The 12,349-nt window shown below is 38.0% G+C and overlaps 1 protein-coding gene across 2 annotated transcripts in view; it reads right to left on the bottom strand.

Annotated features, from left to right (window-relative positions):
- Window positions 1-12,337, bottom strand: part of NSL1 (NSL1 component of MIS12 kinetochore complex) — a 32,478-nt gene extending 20,141 nt beyond the window's left edge. The window contains exons 1-4 of one of the 2 annotated variants that reach the window (XM_008525306.2): window positions 12,030-12,337; window positions 9,013-9,091; window positions 4,917-5,047; window positions 3,345-3,399 (exon numbers count right to left, since the gene is read on the bottom strand). In XM_008525306.2, coding sequence (XP_008523528.1) covers window positions 3,345-3,399; window positions 4,917-5,047; window positions 9,013-9,091; window positions 12,030-12,263 — 499 coding nt within the window. In that variant the 5' untranslated portion in view covers window positions 12,264-12,337. The remainder of the gene's footprint in view (window positions 1-3,344; window positions 3,400-4,916; window positions 5,048-9,012; window positions 9,092-12,029) is intronic. The other variant, XM_070591407.1, reaches the window with a different exon arrangement.
- Window positions 12,338-12,349: the final 12 nt, after the last annotated feature.

The raw sequence follows: 12,349 nt of genomic DNA, 5'->3' as shown, positions 1-12,349 counted from the left end.
AGGATCCACACAGCTTGAGGATAGCGGTTACTTCTAAACAAAATTGGATGGTAGAGGGGTACAAAGAAACTTTCAACTGTATCTATACGTTTTAGTTCCTAAAAAGGTCTGAAGCAAGTTTGGCAAAATGTGAATAGCCCTTAAATATGGGTGGTAGGTACAGAGATGTTCATTACGTTATACTTTTTATTTTCTATATGTTTGAAATATTTCAAAGAATTTTTTGAAAAATCAACTCTATCTGATATATACAGAATGGACTGGAAAAGAGCAAGAGTGAAACAGGAAGACCTTCTAGGAAGCATTTGTAGAAATGCTGGCTAGAGAGATGGTGACCTGGAATAGAGGTGACAACAGCAAGAGAAGTGGATGAATGTGAGATTATACTTCAAAGGAATAATTTGTAGGACTTACTGATGGACTGGATATGAGGAGTTCAAGAGAGGAAAGAATCAAGGTTGACTTCTGGCTAAAGCAATACGTAGGAGAAGATGCCATTTATTCAGATAGGAAAAACCAGGAAAGGAATCAGTTGGAGGCATGAAAGAATCCTATTTTAGGGGTCAGCTCCATGGCCGAGTAGTCAGGTTCTCGAGCTCTGCTTCTGCAGCCCGGGGTTTCACCGGTTCGGATCCTGGGTGCGGACATGACACCACTCATCAGGCCATGCTGAGACAGCATCCCACATAGCACAACCAGAGGCACTCACAACTAGAATATACAACCACGTACGGGACGCCTTGGGGAGAAAAAGTGAGGGGAAAAAAAAGATTGGCAACAGATGTTAGTTCAGGTGCCAATCTTAAACAAAAAAAAGGGGCCTGCCCGGTGGTTAAGTGGGCACCTTCTGCTTCGGCGCCTGGGGTTCGCAGGTTCAGATCCCGGGCACGGACATGGCACCGCTTGGCAAACCATGCTGTGGTAGGCATCCCACATATAAAGTAGAGGAAGATGGGCATGGATGTTAGCTCAGGGCCGGTCTTCCTCACCAAAAAAGAGGAGGATTGGTGGCAGATGTTAGCTCAGGGCTAATCGTCCTCAAAAAAAAAAAAGAATCCTACTTTATGTGCATCTCTTATTTTTTCTATTCAGACATAAGCTCTCTATGGGGAGAAACTGTCTGTTTCATCCCTGTATCTCCCAAAGTTCCTAATGTAACTCTGCCAAATCAATGTTATACACATTGCCTACATATTGTGTTTTGAAACCCAGACAACCTTCTTCAAGTGTCAGCTTTCAAACAAATTTGATATCACTTAATATTCCAATAACAAAAAGAAAACAATTTTCAAGAAGTTCCCATAAAAGTTTTCCCATGCAGCTTATTCAGATTGTTAGGTCCTTTACAAATTTAAGTTTTCCACTTTCCTCCCAAGCCATTTAATTAGTTTCATGATTTTACCAGTTAGATGTATTATAAGCTATGTAATATTATAAGGTATACTACTGTAAATGGGTTAAGATTTATAATAGGGTTATTATTACATAGCACCTCCTGATAAACTACTACTTAATGTATTTTAGTTATAGTGTGTGTATAAAGCCTCTTATGTCATCTGATTCAAACCACAACCTTGATAAGTGGGCAGGACATTCTGTAATATTTAATGACAGAGCTGGAATTCACATCTAAAGCATCAGCCTCCAAATCTAGGATTCTCTTCTTGCTTTTTTTTTTTGAGAAAGATTAGCCCTGAGCTAACATCTACCAGCAATCCTCCTCTTTTTGCTGAGGAAGACTGGCCCTGAGCTAACATCTGTACCCATCTTCCTCTACTTTATATGTGGGATGCCTGCCACAGCATGGCTTGCCAAGCAGTGCCATGTCCACACCCAGGATCCGAACTTGTGAACCCCGGGCCGCCGGAGGGGAACGTGCGAACTTAACCATTGTGCCACTGGGGTGGCCCCTAGGATTCTCCACAAAGAAAGTGAGTTAAGTTTCTTTGACTTCAAAGTAGAAGAGACTTGCCCAAGGATATATGACTAATAACTATAAGTTAACTTTGCTGTAGTTAAAGAGCTGATCCCATTCTAAGCTTATAAACATTATGAAAACGTATAATGACAAAATCTCAAAATTTATCCAAAAGATAGATTCTAATTATTCCTTTGCTTTTGAAATCAGAATCATATGATACAGAAGATTCTTCCACTAATACTATATGACTGGAATGGTGGGAGTAAAATCACGTAGATTTTCAAAGGATCATTTAACTAAATTTGTCTTCCCTCCTAAGATAAAAAGGTTACCAACTTTCGTTAGAGGTGAATTAACTAGCTAAAAAGTAATTCTTGAGTATATTACGATACCACAAGTTTCAATTTTTATTTTTATGTTGTTCAAAACAAAAACAAGTATATGTCAACCACTGCCTTTTGGTAACTATTGTTTTTGGTGAGCCAATTAAGTGTTGGGCCCTAGGTAAATTTTTATTGTCAAACTCAGTGAATGCTGTGATCTTAACCCACTTCACAGTATCTTTATGCCTGTACTTCCCCCTGTCAGTTTATCCCATTGGTTTAGGAGATCTGGAGAGGGCAGGGGGGTGTGTCAGAAAGTAGTTCAGAATTCGACAAAGGTAAGGTACTCAAAGCCCTAACTATAAATATCCCAAACAAATAAATCAAGGTCTTAACTGTTTCTTTCTAATAGTTCAGAAACAGTAATTTTAAGTGCCAAAGGCATATTCCAAAAGGTCTCTTAGGAAAATTGTTACAAATTTTAAAATGCAAGAGTAGAGCCATTTAAAAATATGTCTAATCCATATTTTCAGCAATGCCAGCTCTGTTGCTAGATTTATATAAGTTTGTTATCAAGTTTATTTGTTTTAGAGGATGCATGTAAATGGACACAGAATGAAGTTCAAAGGCATAACAAGCCTGTATCTCTCTTCTTAAGTTCAACATTATATTTTTATTGGATTTTATTTTGTAAACAATGAGAAACTAATGAAGGTTATTGCACTGGGGAGTGACACCATGAGAGAATGCTTTAATAGTATAATTTGGCTAAAATGCAAAGAATGGATACTATAATAGCAGTTAGAGATGGAAAGGTATTACAATAAAAGTTAGAGACTGGGAAGGTGTTATAATAGTCTAAGTCAGGAGAGAGCTTATAAAGTCCAGATTCCTGGGTCCCAGCCCTGGAGATTCTGAGTCAGTAGGTTCACGGCAAGTTCTCATAATTCCAAGTGAAGAGCCAAACACGGATGAGTGATAGTGAGTTAGAGTATTACAGAGAAGATACTTTTGTTGCTGACACCCTTGGAAGAATATCAGGAACTCGTAAAAATTACCAGCTGTTTCTTCATTTCTACCACAAACGAACACTGACTCACCTGGATCAGGGTCATTTTTTAGGTCCAATGGCTGTACAACAGGGTGGTACTGCTTCTAAATGTAACATAAATTAAAACAGATTGAATTTAACCACTTAATGCCTCATATAAACATTTCCTTCAGTTAATGTAAGTAAACATACTACATAGCAGTATCATCATTTGTAAAAAAAAAAAAAAAGAATTAGGTCTTGAAATCTGTAGGGAAGGGAGGGGAAAAGAAGATCAGATCAATCTTACTATGTGTGAATTATACCTTTTACAATATTGCCACCTACTGCATACATTAAGAAATAGCACAATAAAAAAGTGTAAGAAAAAGCAATCAAACAAATTAAAGGCACGGGATTGAATTTTGTGTTTAAGTACAGAGTAGTCTCCATATTATAAATGGACTGTGTTTCAAAAGTTCACTTTAAGACAAGTGTTTGGAACTCAGAACTCATATTCTCACAGAAACTCTGTTTTGAAAAGTGGCCAGGCCACCACCATGTCAGCACACTAAAGCCTGTATATCCTGTGATACACTGGCACTATGGGAGCACAACCATAGGAACAGGATCCACAATTCAGGCAAAAAAAAAGAGGAAAATGTTCCTTCTCACTCTTGTCCAGAGCTGGCAGGAGCCAAAAGGTTTCCTACCAAAGCTGTCTGTAGTGTCCTCACTCCATCCCTTCTGCATCCCTTTCTAACTCTCCAGAGCAGCACCTCGCCTAGGCCTGTGAACTTCCTTGCTTTTACACAACACTGATTACTAGGTTTCGTTCAGGGAGAGAGGGGTAGTAATAAGGAGGGAGACACCAGAAAATAAATACATTCTGAATGTTTCTCCTGAAGAAACTTTAAAGGGAAGAGGGGATAGAATGGGCTATTTCTTTGAAGACTAAGTGTTATGGAAGAAAAAAATGAAAAATTCTGCTTACAAATACTTTTTTTCTCTTAGAATGATTAAAATGTTTTAGATAAAGTACCTGCCTTTACTGTCCTAAAACAATTCCTTGAAGGAAAGCAACTGGAAGATTTATGTGTGAAACTATGCTAATTTCAAAAACTAAAGACAAACAGTATAGCATAATCTAAAAGCAAAATGTACTTCTCACTCTAGAGGCAATGCCATTCCCAGCAAACCTACTTCCACCCTGTCATGATTTTTGGAGCAAAACAAATTACACACAGTTCACAAAGCAAATTTCAGTACTATAAACAGGTACTTAATCTTCACCATCAATTTAACTAAAGGGTTCTCCAAAACATATAAACATATACAAATAACGTGCCAAACACAAAGGACAAATAGAAACAAAAGGCTTAGAAGATAAATTTCTTTTTCCTTTCTGGTCTCAGAATTATGAAGTCATTGTCAGTCTTCCCTCTTCAAATGCGATTTTAACCTACTGTGATTTAGAACAGGAAAAAGTCTTACAAGAGACGAAAGGGAGTAATCGAGGTAGGAAAGATAAAGAAAACAAAATGTCATTTATCTCCACATGTATCTTATGCTTTATTATTTTTTTACTGTAGGAAAATAGACATAACATAAAATTTACTATCTTAAAGGTAAATGGTCTTACCAGAATTTCTTGTTTTGCTTTTATGGTTTTGATGACACATTCAAGGATCTTTCTGGGATACTGCTTACGTTTCGTGGCTATATCTACTATGACTTCATCAAACTGATCTTCAAGTACTTTGATATCGGAATCTATTTCAAGAAAAAAATATCAAAAAAATTCCTTAAAACACATTGTTTATATGGAAATGTAATATAAGTAAACTAAATTTATATAACACAAAATAATTAAGGAAAACAAATATGGTAAGTTAACAGACGCCCCCACTCTGGTGATTGGTTCATTCACTGAGTGAACAATCACTTATTGAGCACCTATGGGAAGCCAGGCCTAAATCAGAGAAATACAGAGATGAACACAACATGATCCCTGCTCTCTAAGAGCTCCCAGTTCACTGGAAGAAACAGACAGATAATTGCAAAGCAATTTCATAAATGCAATAGAGGTATGAACAAATACCATCAGGACACAAAAAGTGGAACACTAACTCTGTCTGGGGAATTTAAAACTTTAAAGAGAAAGTAACATTTGAGCTGGGCCTTGAAATCTAAGTGTAAATCCCCTGGATAAAAAAAGGCAGGGAAAAAAAATGCTAGATGCATTTTAAGCAGAAGAAACAGTATCTGCAAGATCACAGAGCCTTTGGGAAAGAGAGAAAGTTCTAAATGGCCACAGGATAAAGTATAAGGAAAGAAGGATGATAAAATATAAAAGAACTAGACAGTAATGGGCATTTAATATCAGGGATGCTAACAAGTTTTGACCTTATTATGTGCTGAAGCAAAGCTGTGACAGTAGCAGTGAGTGGAGTAGCTGGATCTGAAATAGGACTCAACTGGACAGATGACAGGAAAAAGTGAAAGATACAGTGACTTTAGAGTTTCTTTGACTTAACTAAAACTATTTTATCACATACTTTCCTGTTTTAAAATAGTGATTCTCAAACTTAAGCAGAATGAATCATTGCCTGGGGAGCTTGTCAGAAGTGCAGAAACTAAGAGTCAGGAGGTCTCTGTGATGGAGACCAGAAATTAAGCACCCCAGATAAAATGAATGCAGGTGACATACCAACCTTATTTTGAAAATCATTTTAAAGAATAACAAATATGAACTAGCTAAAAATACTAAAGAGCTAGGTCCTCAGCTTAACTGGTCTATATCATAAGTGTTCTGCTATGCCAAATCTATGCTAGAAATGGATCAAATTTATTTTATTGGGTAGAAGTCTTATTAGGGATAAGTCTGAAACCTGATACATATTTTTGGAAACATTTTGAGAACTGCTGATATATATCAGCATATATGTATGTATCAGGTAAAGATTAATAAGGTACATCAGGTATGGTCTTTCATTCGTGTAACAAATATTCATTAAGTCCAACTAAATTATTTCTTTTGAGAGTATTGTGAGACACCGTCATCTCTTATTTCAAATACTCATTTAAATGAGGAGCTGCTCCTAAATTTTAATTTATCCATTAAAAAAGTTAAATCACTAATCTGAAAGGAACAACGTAGTATTTCACAATCAATTAAAAAAAAAAGAAGTCTCCTAGCTAAATCATCTGTGTAGGGAGGAAAACAGTTTCTTAGCGCCACCTAATGATAAAGTTACAAAACTGAAACGTATAAGCAATTTGAGCGGGGAAGAACGTCATTAATTTAACAAACATTTAGTGAGTGCCTTCTATGTGCCAAGCTAAGTGTTGAAAACAGTGATGAGAAAAACAAATATAGTCCCTGTTCTCAAGGAGCTTACATTTTCATTCTTAAATGTGCCTGGTCAAGCCTCCTGAAATCAAGTCCTTTCAGAGTAGTTACAGGGCAGAGAGGAAGAAATTGACTCATTTGTTCATTCACTTATAAATTATGTGAGTGAACAAAATAGACAAAACCCTCTGCTCTAGTGAAGCTTACTTACTGCTCCTATGTATTAGATCAGATGCAAATCCTATTAATTCTGTCTGCTTGACCCTGTCTTTTTCTACCATCTCAGTACAGGTCTTGACCATCTTTTTGCTGTACTATTGCAATTACCTCCCTAAGGTCTGCCTGCCTTGAATTTCTCCTTTCTCCAATCCATCCCCCACACAGCCAGCACTTAGCAATCTAGAACACAAACCTTTTCATGCCATCTACTTTAAAAACCGTCACTGGTTCCCCACTGCCTACAGAATAAAATGCCAATTCCTTAGCATATCCTACAAAACTCTTTGTGATCTGGCCCCAACTTATCTTTCTGGCCACATCTGCCATTAGTTTTCCCAATTCACTTCTGATATTTTTCTAAACATGTCACTCCTTTGTGCCTTTGCACATGCTGGGTTTTTGCTTCAAAAACTACCTTCTTTCTGCCTAGCACACTCTCATTATTAAATGCATTTAACAACAAGCTACTCTGTTATATCTTCTCCCACTTCCCAAAGTATATTGTGATTCCTTGTCCATTCCTCCCATGAACAATGAGTTCCTAAATGGGAAGGACCATGTCTTTTCATCTATTTCCCACCGTTTGGCATAGTGCCTGGCATTTATCAGGTGCCCATGAAAGAAGGTAATAGTGTAGTATTCTCAACTACTTCTCCTCATAGTTATAAGGGAAACAAGGGACAAAAAATAGCTGTACTCCACCCAGGCTGCCAACTTGTCAGAAAATACATATCTTAATCTCTAAATAGATGAATCATATTGCTAAAGGCAGTGACCAAACAATAAGGCAATTACAACGTGACTTCACAGAAGTCAGATGAAGACACAGTAAAAGGCTGTGTAGTTTGAAAATACTCCTAGGTGATTCTAACACAATCCCTCTCCCCTACTAATTGGTAATTGCTCTGATAATATTTGGGAAACCTGATGTTATTCTTTTTATTTATCTATTTTTTGTTTTTTGAGGAAGATTAGCCCTGAGCTAACATCTGTCGTCAATCCTCCTCTTTTTGCTGAGGAAGACTGACCCTGAGCTAACATCCGTGCCCATCTTCCTCTACTTTATATGTGGGACGCCTGCCACAGCATGGCTTGCCAAGCAGTGCCACGTCCACACCCAGGATCTGAACTGGCGAACCCCTGGCTGCTGAAGCAGAACTGCAAACTTAACTGCTGCACCACTGGGCTGGCCCTGTTTTTACTGTTTTAACATATAAACCGGAAAGTGAATTTTGTGACTGTGAAGAGAGAACTATAATAATCCCAAGGATCAGACAGTGAAGTCTTCTGGGCAAAGTATTATCTTAATTTTGAGAAGAAAAACTATACCCACAGAGGGTTACTTGATAAGACCTGCAATCAGTTCAAGCGTATAACCGGATAAACTCAACAGCTCTCAGTGACATCAAGCTATGATGGTCGGATCTCTGTAACATCACCGTGGGGACGGGCAAAACACTCTGGCCATTTTATCAGGGTAGCCCTTCCCCTGGACATTGCTGGGGAATTCTCCCTCTTCCCCCACTGATCATTCCTTTTCAACTAAATTTTTTCCTTCCTACATTGACCATTTTCTTTCTATTAAAGCTTTGACTTCTTTAGATATGTCAACACCACTAGTTAGGGTACAATCAATCAGAGTATAGTCAAGTCTGCCTCGCAACAGGAAAATACTGTCTTTTTAAGGAGCTTTCTCCAATTATGGACCTCATCCTTTACATGGCACTCTTATAGTTTAACTTTGCATTCCAAGGGTACCTCACTATCTACTCTAAGGATCACTTGTGAAAAGACAACTTGATTTATAAGGTATTAATCACAGGAATTCTCTGGGCCTGTTTATTCATCTGGGGACAGTCTACAGTACTATCTAATAAACTACTGACAACGGTACTTTTGAAGATTAATCAGATAAAAGTCCTGTTGAGAATGCCAGACAGCATGTATGAAGGATCAGGTACCTACTGTGTTGCTTGCCTCAGATTAAACTTCAACGGTCTTCTAGATGAGTTTCCTCTTCTCTCCCCGCCCCACCCCCACCGCCGCGGGAAAGGATTTTTTTAAGAAAAGAAGTGACACTGAAAATGGGGATTAAAAACAGCACTCAGAAGAAATTTAGCTACAAAAACAACTCAGAAATTTATGACAGAAGGAAAAAGTCACATACCCATAAGACAATTATCTGAAGCTTCCTGCCACGCTTGCCCATTAATGCTGACATTCTCTTGCACAGCTGACTCAAAAGTCTGCAATAAATTCACAATACTCAAGTCACTAAAAATAACTTTAAAGACTGAATTCAAACATTTCGGCAAAGTAACAATTTCAGATTTGTGACAGAGAATATACAGAAAAGTAGCAGACTAGTCTATCAGTATGTTTATTCTTTTCAACGAAGATTCCATTTCCATCACTGATTCTACATACATTTATTCTGATAACCATTATGCTTCCTATGAGAAAATCTGATCCAAAATTTTAGAATATTCTTGCAAACAAAAAATGCTACTTCCTAAAGGAAAGAAAAAATAACAGCTAACAAATCTGGGTTCAGTTGAATCTCAAGGGTGTAAAAACTATATATGCTGCTGAATGAGTGTCAACGTTAACAAGAGAGAAAATATACAAGCTGACAGAAAGTTAAATTTACTTCTACTTTATAAAGGACTAGTCTCTTTTTTTTGAAGTATCTAAGGATGAAATGACATGAGATCTGGGATTTGCTTTAAAATAGGAAGTGTAACAAGATTCTGATAACTGTTGAATTGGGTGATGGATACATGGGTGTAAACTGTATTAGTCTATTTTTTGTAAGGTTGCAAATGTTCAGAATACGTTGAAAAATAAAGGACTAAAAAAATTTGGGAGTACCACTAAAATTTTATTACCTAACAATTTCACTTCTAGTACTGTATCCTAAAGGACTATTCTCCTAAAAACATAAAGAGGATGTACTAGGAATGTTTATTTCAGCACTGTTTGAAATTATAAAATAGTGAGGGAAAAATACAAAATCTAAATTCAAAATTATGAGAATGGCTAAATATATAATATATCCATACCACACAACACTTAAAAAGAATGAAGTAGGGGCCGGCTCCGTGGCTGAGCAGTTAAGTTCGCGTGCCTCGCTGCGGCGGCCCAGGGTTCCGATCCTGGGCGCGGACATGGCACCGCTCGTCAGGCCACGTTGAGGCGGCGTCCCACATCCCACAACTAGAAGGAGTGCAACTAAGATATACAACTGTGTACAGGTGGGGTTTGGGGAGATAAAGCAGGAAAAAAAAAAAAAAAAGATTGGCAACAATTGTTAGCCCAGGTGCCAATCCTTAAAAAAAAAAAAAAAAAGATTGGCAACAGTTGTTAGCCCAGGTGCCAATCTTTAAAAAAAAAATAAAAAATAAACTAAACAATGAAGCATATCTCTATATAACATAGACAAATATTAGTCAGACATTGGTTTAAAAAAAAAAGCAGGATGCTGACAATACATCAGCATGACACTATTAATGTAAAAAATAACAAAAACTGAAAGAGAAAGAGAGAGAGAGGTAAAGCTGTAAAAAAAAGGGTGTAGACGGATTACTCCCTCCAAGAACCCTCCAAAATAAGTTACTATTTTGGAAGGAAGGAATGGAAGGAAGAGGGATGGTGGAGGAGAATTCACAGACTTTTCCTTTACACTATTTTGAATTTTTTACAATGAGAATTATTTTGTACATTTTGTATAATTAAATCAAATAATGACTGATATAACTATGAGTTAAAGTACATATTCTACACTTCAAAGATTTTATAAAGTAAAATCCTTATTTACGTATAGACTTCCAAGGATTATCTGAGAATACAAATTGTCTTCCTAATATTCATTGCACAGACGTACCAATACTAATTTTTTTAGCATATCTTCTATATTATGTGGTTTTAGATAGATATGTCAACAAAATTACAGCCTCTGCCTTTTACCTGCTCGCTTATTTAAAATAAAACACAAATCAATTCCTTTGGTAAGTCTTCAAACCTTTATCTTCTAATTCACTTTATTGACCATTAAATAAAGTATAATAGATTAAGCTGAGTTCCTTTTTCCCTAAGGCAATTAAACGTTCTCACTTCCTTAGTACTTCCTAAAATGGGGCAAATTCTAAGATCATTACACAACAAAACAGTCTTCTCCCAAAAAACTACTAAAAATGTCCTGAAGTATGTCTCTACTCTTGCCTTGTTTGCCAGGAGGGAACGCTATAATTATGAGCCACTGTATACAAAACTGGAATACAGAATCACAACCCACGAAGTGTTTCTTCACCCTTCTTCCACTAACCTTTATTTTCATTCACATTGTGGTCATTCACACAAGTGTGCTGCATTATAAGCTTTAAACGTTTTTTTCCTACATATAGATTGTGTGCTTATTTATGACAGGCACCAATCCCTCAACTTATTGTGTCCTTCCCCCAAAAACTCTCTTCTTCTGGACTTTGCAAAATATTTGAGAAAGGAAGGGGAAATGTGTTATGAGGGCCAGTGTTTGATCTTAGTGAAGTTTATAATGATGACAGCTTCCTTATCTATTTTAGACTCGCAAGGAAGATGTATTCACTCTCTTTACAAGATGTTTTTAAAAAGGCAAGAGGAAAGACGAAAAGCTAGCCCGGTGACTGACTGACTTCCAGGATTACCCTTTCCTGGAGAATTCTTCATAGAATCTGTCTGTATTGTCCAAGAGGGGAACCACTAGCCACTTTATGGCTACTGAGGACTTACCCCGTGGCTAGTCGTAAAGGAGGTAAAGGAGATGTATTGGAAATTTAAGACACGAGATTTTAAAAGCTTAGTACGAACAAAAGAATATAAACTATCTCATTCACTTTTATATTAACAAACGTTAAAATATATTGGATTAAATAAAATTTATTATTAAAATTAATTTCACTTGTTTCTTCTTACTTTTAATTTCAAGTAACATACGTAGCTCTCCGATTGCCACTGGATAGCGCTGGTCTAAGTAATTAACACCACCCAGCTGACACTAGCATCTGTTTAATTCCCCAGGCTGCTGCTATGGCAGTGTCGGGGCACCGTTAACTCTGCCGAGGCCTGGCCTAGGCTCTTTCTGAGCCCCAAGACCCGGGGTGTGGGGTGAGGGGGTGATAAGACAAGAGATGGCTACTGGGCCCGTACCCACTGCGCATCTCGCAGAGCGGGCTCTCGGATCTTCTCTGGCAGCGCTTCCCCGAGCTTTTGCACGATGCGGCCGCACAGTTCTAGCAACTCCGTCACGGCCCGCTTCGAGGTGCAGCGCACACGGAAGTCCTCTCGGGCAGTGGCAGGGACCGAGGCCCGGTCGTCTGTCCCGGCCATTCTCTCCACATCCCGCAGAGGAGCTACGACCACCAACTCGGGAGCCCCCGCCATTTTTCCAGTTTGAACTGTGGGCGGGGACTCTGGGAACGGAAGAGCGGGTTCCCACTGGAGGAAGGAGCTCGCGTCCGGCCGGAAAC

This window comes from Equus przewalskii, chromosome 23 (assembly GCF_037783145.1).
Source record: "Equus przewalskii isolate Varuska chromosome 23, EquPr2, whole genome shotgun sequence".
NCBI lineage: Eukaryota > Metazoa > Chordata > Mammalia > Perissodactyla > Equidae > Equus > Equus przewalskii.
The sequence above is the reverse complement of the archived record's forward strand: the minus strand, read 5'-3'. Positions and strand labels throughout refer to the sequence as shown.